General features: G+C 38.9%; 1 protein-coding gene across 8 annotated transcripts in view; it reads left to right on the forward strand.

Annotated features, from left to right (window-relative positions):
• TACC2 (transforming acidic coiled-coil containing protein 2) overlaps positions 1–15,592 on the forward strand; it is a 190,057-nt gene that overhangs the window by 158,270 nt on the left and 16,195 nt on the right. For 6 of the 8 annotated variants that reach the window (XM_054982166.1, XM_054982163.1, XM_054982159.1 and 3 more), the window contains 4 exons: positions 266–406; positions 1,602–1,691; positions 11,467–11,610; positions 13,092–13,168. In XM_054982166.1, the coding sequence (XP_054838141.1) occupies positions 266–406; positions 1,602–1,691; positions 11,467–11,610; positions 13,092–13,168 (452 nt within the window). The remainder of the gene's footprint in view (positions 1–265; positions 407–1,601; positions 1,692–11,466; positions 11,611–13,091; positions 13,169–15,592) is intronic. The other 2 variants (XM_054982164.1, XM_054982165.1) reach the window with 2 other exon arrangements.

The raw sequence follows: 15,592 nt of genomic DNA on the forward strand, positions 1-15,592 counted from the left end.
GATGACTCCTGGAATGGAAATGCTGCAGCTGGTTTTAAGGGTTTTTGTAGAAAACATTGCTACACAAAGACAGCAGTGTTTGACTTTTCATTACTTTTGTTTTCTTGCCAAATCCAAGCACTTACAATATAAAAACCTTATTTTCTGCACGCTTAATTAGTACTTCTTTAGGTGTATATATACATACAAAAGATGATGCATGACTTTCATCATGAAAAGTTCAGCTAGTTTTTGTTACTTGTTCTGTATCCTCCTTGCCCTTCAGACCCCACCTGAGGACTGCTTTCTTTCTGCTGATGCTCTTCTCAATAGGATATCTCATCCACCTTCAGTATGTGATCAACTTCAGTATCTAGAGCCTGACTTAGCTGAAAAGAATCCCCCAATATTTGCTCAGAAACTTCAGGTTTGTAATGGAAGTCTTATCAGTGTTCCTTGCCGCAGTGTTTGTAAACACCAGTAGAAGATGAATGGCAAGCTTGCAACACCAAAACCTTCTCCAGATATATCGGAAATGTTTTTGTACTTAACCTATCATATCCCCAGGGATCAAAAATTTTTGACGTAAGAGTTGGTTCAGGTAGTCACGGATCCATCTTTTAGAATTTAATGTGAGCCAAGTACACATTCAGATCTTTATATCTAGTTATGCCCCAATTTTGTGACCTAGCCAGCTACTTTTTATAGCAGATTCATTGCCCCCACAGCAAATTTTAGCATACACCCTGCATCACATGTGCTGCACATGTAAACCAAGGCTAGTTTCTGTGCTCCATTACATGTAGAGTCAGAAAACGAGAGGCACATGGGGACTGGCCCTTAGTCACTGAGCCTTGAAGACATTTGGAAAATTTGCTTGAGTAGGAAAATGCCCACTTTGTACATTAGGACATCCTCATTCTCATACATCTGAAAGTCCCCTTAGCCCGAGGCTAAATGCATTTTTTCTGTAATAAAACTAAAAATACATTTTTAATGTTAAAAGCATGGAAATGTTAACTGTTGAAATTACCATGCAAGAAATAGTAGACCAGAACAAAACCACCTCTTGGTGGGAGAGTATTTGCATTCATTGTGAGTATGGTTCTTTAGTCCTGCTTAATTGAAAGTGCAGTATGTAGGTGCCAATGCTTTCTAAATTAGATATGTGGGAGGAGCTTAAACAGTACATCTAAAGTGTGGAGCAGATTTTTTTTCCAGTCTAATTTACCTTTTTAAAGGAGTTGAACAAATATGATTGAATTTAACTGATAGCAGGTAAAAGCAACATGCAGCTAACATAGACCACATAAAAATTTGCTTCATTTGTCCCCCCCCCCCCCCCGATCAAAGCTATATAACTTTTTAAAGCTCTTTCTGCTCAACCACAGTAGAGCATTGGCCCTACCTTACAAGAAATGCTGGCTTGTGTTCTGCTGATGTTTCAGGCCTTCAAGGAACCCTGAGCTTCAATGTGTTTGTGTATGTGTTTCAAAATAGTGTTCAGACTGGATTAATACATGTAGCATTCATTCTGTGAACATGAACATTCAGTTTGCATCCTGAACTTAATGCATTTTTCCTGTGCATTGCTCACAATCCACCACCCACCCCATGGACAGGAGGAATTAGAGTTTGCTGCAATGAGGATAGAAGCTCTGAAGCTAGCCAGGCAAATTACTCTGTCTTCTTTCAGCTCCTTAGATACTGAGGTATCTGTTACATGCCTGCAGTTTGAGTGCGGTTGACCACAGCTTAAGAATTCAAAATGCTGCTTTTCCTTTAACAATGAAGCTTTTCTGAGTGATGCTTGATGTTTTTGGCACCTTAGTATTGAGAGAAATGTCAAGGAGCATGCCAGGAGTCTTCCTCTGATCTCCAATGCTATCGCTTCCACTTGCAGATATATTGGATGCATTTCATAATTACTATCAAATACATTAAAACACAGACACAATTATGACTGTTGAGATCCATTGTCCATCACTGTCTTGCTTTTCACAGACTAATGAATTGCTTTTAAAAAGCTACCTAAGCTTTTTAAGAAAGATTTTAATGATCCAAGTACATGTCAATTTGGTGAATGTATGTCAACAATAACATATAAATGTAGGCAATTTTAGAGAAATGTTGGGAATATCCAAAAACTCAGAGCAGCGGTGGGATATAAAAAAATAAATATTTAAATACTTTCATTCACCCAGTTTTGGATATGGTTTGCAGTTTAGCATTGTTTGGAATGTACCTTTAAATGCATAACCTAATTTAAGAGAGTGCAGTACGGAGCTCTCTAAACAGTTGATGACTGCTCTAAATCTAAACTTTTTTATGGATAGTTCTAGTTATAAGCAAGCACTACATCAAAGTAAGAGCCAGTTTGGTGTAGTGGTTAAGAGCAGTAGGACTCTAATTGGAGAACTGGGTTTGATTCCACACTCCTCTGCTTGAAGCCAGCTGGGTGACCATGGGTCAGTCACAGCTTCTAGAAGCTCTCTCAGCCTCACCCATCTCACAGGGTGATTGTTGTGAGGATAATAATAACACACTTTGTAGACCGCTCTGAGTGGGCATTAAGTTTTCCTGAAGGGTGATATATAAATTGAATGTTGTTGTTGTTGTTGTTATATACATTGTCAAATTTTGCCCTGAGATTGAAATGTGTCTTGATTTATGATAGCAAGATTGTGTCCAAGTTACATATACAACGAAAATAGGAAAATCCAAATGTTCAGTGAGCTACAAATTCTGCATGGGCATACATTTTTGCTCTTTCAGGAATAATTTTAAATATTGTATCTTAATTATTTAGCCTTTTATGTTCAAAGGTTAAAAGTTCAATCAGCCCACATCTCAAGCTTCTAAAGCATAGGGCTAAAACAAACTTGTCAATGTTCTTACAAAGTCAAAGCAGGGGTGGGGAGACTACGAACACACACACCACCCTTTATACTTTAAGATCTAAAGAGTTTCCTTCCTGATATGCCTACAGCGTGCTGGCTGTTGTTTTGCCAGTGTGGTGCATCATCAAAAGAGTGAGGTTGCTTCTGTAATGCATGTGGTCTAAACCAGAGTGAAGTGTTAATTCTCTTGGAGTGGGTTTGATGTTTGCAATTGCTGTAGAAGGTACCTTATGGTTGCGTTGAATGCAAAGATCACAGCTCATGAGGACTGAATGGTGTTTATGTGTGATTTAAAAAGTTTTAATACTAAATGCTGATGCCAACTGGCATGTGGCTGGCATTGTACCACAAGTGAAATGGTCATTTCCAGACTGAGAAGATATTGTTCTTGTATGCATTCTCTAATACATACACAGACTGATTTTTGTACTAATAGAAGATTACCATAGTGTTGGATATGTGATCTTAATCATCTTTAAAACCTTTACATCACAGCACCAATTTGAGTGGGTGAGATTAGACTGTGACTCTGCTTTTGCAGGTCCTGAGCTAGCTGATTCAGTAACAACCTGCTTGTTTTCTTCTTTTTATAAAAGGTTTGCATAATTGTGTAGCCTGCAACCAGCTGTCTTAATAAACACAAAGGGTGCAATTCCTTTCTTATAGGAGCCAATGGCAAATTTTCCATTGGTTTGCAATGGGGCTGGTTTCCATTCACTTTGTTTAATGCATTAAACAGGATAAGTACCTGAAACATGATCCTATGTTTGGTAAAAGGCCTAGAAAATTCAACTGCTAATTTTCATAAAAATACATGTATCTGGGCTGAGCCAGAGAGTTACTGTGGACAGCTCAGAGTCTTTGACTGTGGAATCTATTCTGTGAGTTTCCACAGAAATCTATTCTCTTACCAGTTTGCTTAATCTAGGAGTTAGACCTCTGAATAAAATTGTTCAGGGGCTTGGGATTTGAGTGTCATCAATATACTGGTGACACTTATCTCTATACTTTGTACAAGCCACCCAGAAGTTGCAGTCTTCATTCTGGTCTGTACATGTGGTAGTCAAGTGGCTGAAGGGATGATGGACCAAAGTGGCCTGTCAAGACTGAGGTGATGCTCTTCAGTAAACCAGAGGTCCTGGGTGTATTGCCTAGCTCTTGGGTGAACTAAAGTTGATGAGTTCAGTGGAGAGCTTGAGAAAGCTACTGGATCTTGCTTTGTTGCTAGCAGATGATATTGATGTTGTTGTGAGAAGTGTGATTTCCCATCCCCACCCCACCTGCATTTGATGCAGAGATTGACTTTCTGCTTGAATACTGGTAAACTGGCCGTGCTGATCCATTTCTCCATAACTTTAAGAGTGAGTTATTGTAATGCACTACTTGCTCTTGAAGATAATTCATAAGTTTCAGTTTGCACAGAAGGCAGATGCTCGTTTACTAACTAGAACCAAAAGATTTGATCATATCACCCGTCTTTTATGTCCTCTGCAATTGCTGTCTACTTGCATCTGCGTGAAATATAGGGTCTTGGGTGTTGGCTATAAAGCCCTACATGGCCTTGGGGGCCCACACATCTGGCAGATCATCTCCCCCTCTGAGCCTGTGTGTCAACTTGGCCCTTTTTTCCTGAATGTCCCATCCCTGAAGTCTATTAGATGTGCCACTGTTTAAGTGTGTTCTTTCTCGGTGGCACCTGTTGTCTCAGATTAAGTATCCGAGGCAGTTGTAACACTTTGTTCAGAAGCTCTTAAAATAATCTTTGAATGTTAGCTATGTTGTAGAGCTGTGTTTGTGCTGAAAAGTTGCATTTTTTCTCATTGCTTTCAGTAATTGTGGTTATATTTCAGTATTTATCTAATTGTTACTGGTTTTGGAAAACACTGTTGTAACTATTTTCTTTTAAACCTGCCTTGGATCTTTAATTCACCTCTTCATGTTTACCTCAGGAGGGCCCTGGTCACAATCAACACTCATTTAATTTCCACACAGACAGAGCTTTAGGTGGTCTCTACTTTACCTATTCTTACACCTCGAGAACACCTTCCCTCTGGGGTTTGAATCCCACCATTAATCCCACCTGTGGCCTTTTGCCCTGTTTGTGTGACCTATATACTGCTGCTTCCTAAAGGTTTTCACTGCCACCAAAGGCTTTTGCCTTAGTCCTCCCCAGTTTAGCCAGTAATATAGGAAGGCTTGCTATAGATGCTAGTCTGACACAATGGTCAGCACATGGGGGTTGCTGTGAGGTAAAAAAGGAATCCCTTCTTGCTTAATCAGAATTTATTAATAAGAACATAAGCAAGATGGTTATAGAGTTTTGATGAGCATGTTGGTTTCACAAACAGAATAAACACTCATCTCAAGCATACAGCTGTAGATTCACTCAGGCTTTTCTGCACAGCTTGCCTGACTTAGAAAGAATAATCTCTCGGAGATACACACAGACTGATCACACACCATTTGCCTGGTTTAGATTAAATTCCTCGGAACTCCACACAGATTTACTAAACTTGGCAAAACTAATCTCTTTCATGCTTCTGCACAGTTTTCCTGACTTAGCCAGAATGAATACTTTCCCTCTCAGCACTCTGATTAAAAACTGCAGTTCACTCTGCCCCCTAGGCACAGCTACCATCCAATCATAGCACATTCTGTTCTCCCATCCTGCCCTCCTCCTCCTTTCCTCAGAGGCCTGCATTTAAATTCATAGTAACAGATATTAAAAAGCCCATATTAACTCGAAGAAATAAAATGCAAAGTCTTATTTACATATAAAACATTACAACTGTGAATGTTTTATTCTCTTTGGAAGGAAGGTGGCAGCAGAGTAATTGATATTTAGTTATTTAAACTAGTAGCAACATATAAATTCCTTTCTACAGGAAAATCCTGTCATAATAGCTTATTGAAGGATGGGGCTGTAGAAAATTGATAGAATACATTCTGTCTATGCTTTAAGTTGCAAATTCAGTCCCTGGTATTTCCAGTTAAAAAGCATATTTAGTAGTAAAATGGGAAAGAATTCTGCCTGACATCTAGGCTTTCCAGTTGCCTGCCGATCACTGGTGATCAGTGGGATGTGTAAAACACACACCCCACCACCATCACCAGTGATTGCCTACCATTGGCAGACAACACAAGAAAGTGCGCACCAGGTGCTTTCCCAGCGGGGTGTAGTGATGTCACTTCCAACAGTGTTGTCATTGCACCAGCCACAGGCATGCTCCCACAGTTCACTGGGGCCAGTTTTGGCTCCTGCAAAGCACAGGAGCACACCTATGGCTGGTAGGGTTACCAGGTACCCACCTGCCAGTGGCAGGCAAACTCCCGTGCATTTGCCCCCTTATCCGCCAATCGCTGAGCAATCGGTGGGAGGGGGCAAACTCCTAGAGCCTGCCTTCCACTGGCATGCACCTCAGGAGTGCGCGCTGGCCATGGGAGCATCCCTGTGCTCCAATTTGGCCCCAAACTGGCCAAATGGAGCGCGGGAGTGCTCCTGCAGCTAGCGTGATGACATCACTTACAGAAGTGACATCGCCATGCACTTGACATGGTGACGTCACTTCCAGAAGTGATATCAATATGCTGCCGCCGGAGGGCGCGCACATCAACGCACACACAAGGGTAAGTTCCAGGTCCCTACCACTGAAAGGATAGAGGGCCCTAGCAACGCTGATGGCTGGCATGATGATGTCACTTCCAGAAGTGATGTCATTGTGCTTCACTGGAAGTGCATGTGCACTTCACATGCACACGAGGAATTGACTCCTGGTAATTCGCAGGTTCCTCTCCCCCTCTGCTGGGAGAAGTATGGGCACCTGGTCACCCTACTGACATCTTAGATGGACCAATGGCTTGACTTAATCTAAGGACCATTTACAAAAGTAAAGCGAAATATAATATAGTATAGTCAAAATTTACTGTGTACAATTAGATGATGGAACAAAAAAAAATGTGGCAAGACCAGCACTTACTTTTGATAAGCTGAAGGTCTGACATCATTTTCAACATCCATACTATAAACCTATAATGTAAGCATTACTGTATCCTTGAACCCTTGATTAACTGTTTTTGTGGTTCTTCCATTACTGTGGTAAAGGAGGTTTTGTGATATGCACTGTTCTGTTCCTTTGTTGATTTACGCTAATTTTAAAAAGACTGATATAAGAGATAAATGTCAGCAGTAGTCTTGGAATTAGTCGTATTTAACAAATGGCTATGTATTTTTGGCCAAATAAATACCTCCATTTAGAGAGTACCTACTGTATAAATGGGAAGTGCTTTAAAATAGAGGCATCAACTGATAATATAATTTAGTTAATCACCTGCTACTTTATTGATTAAATGTGTATAACAAACATCAATATATAAGACTTTTGAGTTGCATTGTTACAGACTATTAAGACATGTTTCCAGTTCCAATTAATATTGCAGTAAATTTGGCATTGGAAACTTACCATGTTAATCAAAGCTTTCCAACACGTTAGTCGCTTTGGTTAATTATTCTCTTTAAGCAACCGTTGCCAAGGTCAAACAAATAAATGATGGATGACTCTTTGGGAAGATACAGTGTCTTACAGTAGCTAAAGTGCAGATTAGTTATAATAGGATCTGCTGGATGACTTTGCTTCAGCCTTAATCCAGTTTTGTAGAGGGTAAAAACTAGAATGGTTTCTTTTTTAATATCACATAGTTGGGTATGTTTGCTGTTGTATAACAGAAGAAAATTCCTAGGATCAATAACAATTTCACCATGAAAATTAAATTGTAATACATGTTATTTAGGATTAAGCAGTGACACTGTTGGCTAGTATCAAGTGATAATATTATAGTATGAGTTACTTCCCAAAATGACTTCTGGACAGAATGTTGGACTAAAATACCAACTTGCTTAAATAAAGATTATCTCCGTAAAGTTTTAGTGGGAGCAAAGGTAGACAGTGAAGCAAGGATTGAACACCTATGTTCTTGCATCTGAACCAAGAATGCTTCCCACCAGACTAGAATGGTTGTGAGTGATTAATGTTCTGAATCAGAGTTTTGAGAATCCAAAAAACCTTTATTAAGATATCCTATTTCTGTTTGCCATCACTCCTTGTGGCCTAACTTGATGGCAGGCAAAGCAGTTCTTAAAATCAAAAAAAAGATGGGTGAATGGAAATCCTATCCAAACCATCACTCCTTCATTGTAGTGATGTTTGGAAGCAGCCCAAGTCTGATCAGAGGTACTGATGTAGCAGTTTGTATAATTCTGGTTTTGGATGCCTGACTGAGAGATGATGTATTATATAGTTATAGGGAACAATGGGTCTTTTGGCTCATTTTAACTTATTGATTTATTTATTTATGCTTCATGGAACGATTTGCTGCAATTCCAAGAAAGAAACAGTATTTCAAACTTTCCCCCTAAACTGTTACATCTTCCTTTCTCCAACACATTATCCAGTCAAATCTGAACAGGAGTTACAAATCAAATAAGAGAAGAAATTTTCCTGTAACTGAGGTGTTTCTGAATTATTTGACTGTGGTGTTGCACAGTTAATAATAGAAATTCTAGGATACTTTTTTCAGGTCATGAGTTTAAATGGCTTATCTTTATGTAACTGGGCTGGATTTGGTCATGTGTGTCTTATGGTGCAAGAAATGTGGCCAGTGGAAAGGAAAACTATACACTTCTCAAAAAACAATCCAAAAATATTTTTATCTGGAGGAAACCAGCTTTTAATGTTTTCTTAGTATCCTTTTTTATATACTAGTTCATGTGACTTCCTATTATTTGGAGTGTACCTGCCCTTTAAACTTTAAAGGGGCAGGGGATAGTCCTGGCCTCTAGACTTCTGGTTGAAAATAATGACCCTTTAAAGTTTACAGGGCTGGTGCACCAGAGATTGGCTGGGGGCCCTTCCTTTCCCTCCCTCCCTCCCTGCTTTTGCTGCCTTTGGTTGGGGGTGGGGGTTGCACTTGAAAAAATTATCTTTTCATATAGGAAGGTCAAGATGGCAATATTGCGAATAGTGTTCCAATATTTCTGGAATTACTTTTCAGAATGGTAACAGTGCTCCAAATAGTTAATAAAAATAATAATAAAGCCCTTCCTGATTTTCTGATTTGTAATTAAATCTATACCCTGACCTGGATAGCCCAGGTGAGTCTGATCTCGTCAGATCTCAGAAGCTAAGCAGGGCTGGCCTCAATTTGTAATTGCATGGGAAACCTCCAATGGGAGACCAGGGTTGCAGAGGCAGGCAATGGCAAACCAGCTCTGTTAGTCTCTTGCCATGAAATCCCCATCAGGAGTCACCATAAATCAGCTATGACTTGAGGACACTCCCTACCACCAATTAAATCTATAATTTTGCAAATGTATGACCCCAGTACCAATTAATCTGCAAGGTTTTTTGTGGTGTATGCCATGGTTTGGACAGTTTATACTGCATTTAGCATAGTATCCTACAGTCTTAGTGTGGCTTGTATTTGTAAAAGATGCTGAATCCGTGTGTAAGTACACCAAAATGCTAATAAGCACCACAGTGTATACACTAATGTAAAGAACTACAGATATATCAAAGACAGAATATACCAAATGTATAAATATTATAATATACACATGTTGTAAAATGTGGTGCATATAGATTCATTACAAAACTACAGCGTGACAGAGAATAACATATTTGGTAAAACCTGGGAATAACGTGTGACAGGAATCTGGTATTGTATCCTGTTTAAAAATGTCTTCATTAGAAGAGTAAAAAATTGAAGTAAAATAAAATTTCTGTAGCTAAACCCTAAACATTTGAATACAACACACTGTTCTTAGTTCAATAGAAAGTAATTATTTGCTCATATGTTCTGTGTAAGCCAAAATATTCAGTAGTTGAGCTGATTATCATCTGAATCTGGAGACCTAACAACAGAAATTTCATTTTACTTAAACTTTGTACTCTTCTGTTGAATACATTTAGAAACAAAATACAGTACCAGAATTTGAAATTAAAATTGATCTTGGGAATCTTGGCAATCTTTCCAAAAAGAGTTGGGCAATAGTAAAAAAGAAATAATCCCAAGCCTATTTTTAAATTCAAAAACACCATCACAGTCCTGATGATATTGCAGCAGGGTCCAAAACTCCCACACGATCTCTCAGACTAGCTTCAATGGGATTAGACTTGAGTAACTCTGTTTAGGATTCTAGTATCAGTCATGTCCAAATGCAGTTGTGTAAAAATATTTCTGTAGGGTTTTTTTTATCATAACCACTCAAAACAATTCACATTCAGTGGTACTATAAAATGCTTTAAAAGCCATCCAGCATCAAAGGTTTTGGAATTTTAAAAAAGTCTTCACCTGCTTCCAAACAGAGGCAAGTGATAAAGACAAGCCTCTCTGGGGAAGGTGGGGAAACTAATGTGAAGGTCTTGCTCTGGTGGATGTCCATCTTGCATCCATGTGAGATGGTATTCTGAGCAGACTATTGCCAGCTTTGGCAGCTCATGTAACTCAACACCCAGTCTGGCTTTTCACAGGATGGGTGAGGGAAAGATCTTGATTTATGATAGTTGATAGCACTGATGCATTGCAGTGATTTGTACTGAATCCTTGAACCATCTTATTCAGTGGGTCTAGATTGTCATTGATCTTGTTTCAAATGTGCCCATACCTGGCTTTTATAACTTCCCATACAACCTTTAGGTAGCAAAATTACAGATAATGACAAATGGCTTTTTCTTTAAACCAAACAATAATCTTGCCACTATTTTCACCTGGAAGGAACTGGAAGATATCAAAAAGAATGAAGAAATAGTTGGAGAACTGAAATAATTTGGAGGTCTAGTTTCAGAACCAGAAGCAATCTCCACGTACAGAAATATTTGATTTAGCTCTTGCTACTTCTGTTCTTCCAGTGGTAGTACACGATTCAGCAAATACCATTCTGGGCTTGTCTGTTTCTAGCCTGCTGCATTTTAGTTCTGATATTTCTTCATCCAAATTCACCATCTTAGCTGAGGCATGGAAGGTAATGAGTAGGACATATCAACAGAATATTCTTTGCTGCTGTCACCTGTCCCTCTAGCAGTAGCAAAACAGGATACAGATATTTCTGCACAAGATCTTTGTGCATCAGAGCTGTGAAGTTCAGGTGTTTAGATGTTTTGGCATTTTTAACCTTAATTGTGCCTCACTCAGAAAGACCACCATTCCATACAGTTTGTTTTGTTCTGTGTGTGATAATAGTTTTGGAGCAACAACTAAATTGTTATTGTGAACTCTACTAAAAACAAGCACACTTTTTAAACTAACGGAGAACAATGCATAAAATACGGCTGCTTCAGCTGCTGTTTCTGTCCTGTTGCTGTCTTCTGCGTAAGAGTTCTTTAAGCAGTTGTACGTCTTTTGTTTGCTGTACAGTTCCACTCACATTATCATCTGTATATAGCACCAAAGATATATACAAATGGATTTCTGCTGTTTTCCACTCACAACATCACATTTCTTTCTTTGATTTTCTGCTTTAAAACTGTCACCAGAAATATACGGGTGGAACCTACTGTTAATAGTCAGTTTCTCAATTTCTCTTAATTAACAGAGAGAGCCTACAGTGTCATCAGATGTTTCCATCTCTAAAAGTACACTGTACTCCCGGATAAATACCTCAGAGGCAGAAAGTACCTCCGGATTGCTTTACCAGCAGCAAGACTTGGATTCTGCGTTGAGAGTTGCCAGGGAAGAGGTACTGTCGTCATCTCAGATAAGAACTTTCTGCTGCTTGTTAGTGAATTTGCATAAATATAGCTCCTGTGAGAGTGGTTTACTTTATTTTTAAAACTCCATGTAAAAATGTGTATCAGTTAAGATGCTACAGTTATGGGCTAGTTCAATAGTACTAATCTCCTCCTAATAGTTGATAGAGAATTGGTCAAGGGGGGGGGGTCACATAACGCCCTTCTAAAGCTCCCTTCCCTTATCACACAAGAATTATTTCTTACGATCTTTGGCTATAGTTGGACGCTGTCTGTGTCAATTTTACCATGGCAAGCTCCAAAACTAGTTCTGACAGTCAATAATTTAAAAATTAAGCATAGTTAAATTACTGCCAGCTTCTTATGTTCACCATCTTGAGTTCTATATAATAGAAAACTAGGCTGTTTCATGGAGAAAACTCCAGAGTATTTTTGATTATTTTCTCTGTAGTAGTTATTTTATGTTAAAAATCTTGCACAGTTGGAGCATATATTTTGGACCTCAGTGCAAAATCAATAATGGTCCCTACATGTTTTCATGTGGCAGTTTCATTCTTCCCAGCAAGGTCTTCTGTCCCGTCCCTTCCCCCTTTGTCTAAGGCACATTTGGCCAACATGTTTGGCTTTTGCTTTCTATGTGGCTGTCCCATGTCACTGGAGCAGCCTCCCAGAAGAGATTGGGATTTCCTAGTCTTGCTTTCCATCAAGGCTACAAAACAGTGCTAATTTGGAGAGCTTTGTGGGAAGCTTAGGGAAAAGGAGCATACTCTGCTAGTGGGGGCATACTTTTTTTAGATTGGTTTTTAAAAATCATATTTATTGTTTTAATGTTTGTTTTTATCAAGTTGTTTTCTTATTGTTGTTATCCACCCTGGGTCCTGACATGCTCAGGAGAAAGGTCAGCATTTAATATTTTACATAAATCAAAATAATAGGACACGGTGAATTGATTTTTACTGTTATCTATGTGCCTAGAATTCTTTGGTCAAATTGGTGAGATGTTTACAATGCAAGTCATGAGCTAAGGTTTCGGTATTTTGAATTTAGCTTTGTATGTTATAAAATTTTAACTATTAGTGGATTAGAGTCGTTTTATGCATGTTCAAGTTGTGACTACAGCAGAATCCAAATCAAGGCCTGAGCTATGACCAAACCTCTGAATCATGTTCACTGTTGGAAATGTGCATTTCCCAATTCTGGTCTAAAGTTGAACCTAGATACAGATTTGTCACTCTTCTATATACCTTGCTATATATAGCAAGATCTGTCTATCTATCTGTGTAGCTATATATCTTGTTATATATCTTCTATATGTATCTTGCTTAAATTTTCTTAAAGAGGAAAAGCACAAGAATGGTGCTAGTCAACCAACGAAACAGTGCATTTTGATTTAGAAATTTTGTTCTACTGCATTTCTTTAGGATATTTTGTGGCAAAATACTTTTGTAATAAATTATTTCTTTTGTAATAGGTAGTAACTAAGGAAAGAGAAGTATCAGAATGGAAAGATAAATATGAAGAAAGCAGGAGGGAAGTAATGGAAATGAGGTGTGTATATTATGTTCTTTCTAAACCAATATTTTCAAGAGAAGTAAATTGCTCCAGTGATATAAGGAATATGTTTGTGATCTCTTGTAACTTTTGGCAACTGAAGGCCAAACTACAAGTGACGAATGACACTTGAACAGCAAGTGTATTCTTCCCTGTTCACTTGCCCTCCACTCAATCCACTTGCCATTCAAGTGTCATTCGTCACTTGTAGCTTGGCCCTGAGCCTCAGTAATTCTGGGGGGTGGGGGCTCAAAATTCCTGTCTGTCATAGTACACCTAGCCCTTAGAAGACTGCCTTGTGCCAACTGTTTGCAAGGGTTTTTTCACTCATAAAAAGGTAAAGGTAGTCCCCTGTGCAAGCACTGAGTCATTACTGACCCATGGGGGGATGTCACATCATGATGTTTTCTTGGCAGACTTTTTACAGAGTGGTTTGCCATTGCCTTCCCCAGTCATCTACATTTTACCCCCAGGAAACTGGGTACTCATTTTACTGACCTCGAAAGGGTGGAAGGCTCAGTCAACCTTGAGCCGGCTACCTGAACTCAGCTTCCATCAGGATCGAACTCAGGTCGTAAGCAGAGCTTGGACTGCAGTACTGCAGCTTACCACTCTGCTCCATGGGGCTCTTGTATTTTGCTATTAATTGGGAACCTGAAAATATGCTACTGATATTTACATGCACAGCTGAGATGACTATATGTTAGTCTGAGAAACCATGCATCTGCCACCTGGGTGGATAATGTTTTGAAATTCTTGCTATGATTAAATCTTATGGCCGTTGTACAGGACACACAAAGTACTAAACCTGTTGAGCAATCCAGTGGGATATTCCCTTTGTTCAGTTGTCATTGGGGCTTGCACAGAACACCTTGGTAGTTTGAGTGCTACTGGCTTTGGCATCCATTCATAGTGACCAAAGCAAGTCCAACAGAAAGCAGTGTAGGATTTCCATTCAAGCCTAGGACATTTTAAATTTCCTATTTTGTTTCTATTTTGAGGATCTGTCCTCAGCAACTGAACTAATTGTCAGTGGTATTCAACACACACACACATTTTGAGAAAAGGGCAGCACAGTAATAGTACAGTCCTAAACAGAGTTAACCCTTCTAAGTCCATTGAAGTGAGTGGGTTTGTAAGAATGTAACTCTGCTTGGGATTGCACTGTAAATTGTGCAAAGAACTTTGAAAACTCACTTTGCAAAATGTGACCTGTCATTCAAAAGCTAGGGATCAAACTAGTTGCATTTCATTAGCCTGATTCTCTGTGGAAAGACATGGATCATCTGCTTAAATCGCTTTTAATCTGCTTATTCTAGCTAGCCTCTTTTTGAAAATAAATTCAAAGCAGGATATGAGTGTGTGTTTAAAATGAGGACAGTGCTTTGAAATAATAATTTTGCTTCTCAGGTTTAAAACAGTTTCACAAACTGAATGGATTTTACTGTGATATCACAGATCATTTTGTAGTTTATCAACTAAGAACACAATATTTATTAATATTGTGATCAATACTGTATCAGGCAATACAGTCCCTCCTCGCACCCATATTCTTAAATGCAAAAATGCTAACTTTCAGAAATCACTTTTATATAAAATTGTAAATTTGTCGTACATTTGTCATTAAGGAAAAACAAGACAAGAGAGGAAATTCTGTCCAACTAAAACTAAGAAGAAACTTGATTCCTGTCCAGCAAGTTATTTCTCAGTAAAAGAAATATGTTTCATACTAAGAATTCATTTGTGGCTTTTGATGAAGCTGTAAGCCTTGCGAAACGGGAAAATTTAGCCAGGCAAACCCATTGCCAATCTCCCGCCGGGAGCAGCCGGAGAGTGTGGGCACTCCCCTGTTCTTGATTTGACCCTCGGCATTTGTGAATAAAGCTTTGGATTGCAGCAGTGGTCTTTTGGCATGTCCTTGTTTTTCTTTGGAGTTTGGGACCGTTCCCCCTGCCTTTTGTTTTTACATTTGTCATTGACAAATCTCTTATTGGATTTTAATACGCTCGAACCACTCCTGTAAAATGTTCTAAAATGAAGAATTATTTGCAGTTTCATTAATGCAGGTCTTTTAGTCAATTTGGTTCAAATGTTGTTAAGCTTTGGAAATCTTGCATCTGGGCGTCGTGATAAACCTTGGTTTGCTTAAATCAAAAATTGTTCAACAAACACTGGTAATGTAAGGTTGTTTCCACATGGCTAGGGTTCTCCATGTTGCTCCCATCACCAGTGAGAATGCAGAGGCACTCACTTTATGGAGCATCCACACCAGAAATTTTTGGGAAAGATCCTCCTCTGGAGAAAGTGGAACAGACAGCATGGAGCGAGATGAACCAATTATATGAGAAGAGATGATAAAAGGCAGTTCCTATGTTAATAATTTTTGCAGAAAAAAATTGATAGCAGTTTCCAGCTTTGGTC

Source organism: Eublepharis macularius, chromosome 6 (genome assembly GCF_028583425.1).
Source record: "Eublepharis macularius isolate TG4126 chromosome 6, MPM_Emac_v1.0, whole genome shotgun sequence".
Taxonomy (NCBI): Eukaryota; Metazoa; Chordata; class Lepidosauria; order Squamata; family Eublepharidae; genus Eublepharis; species Eublepharis macularius.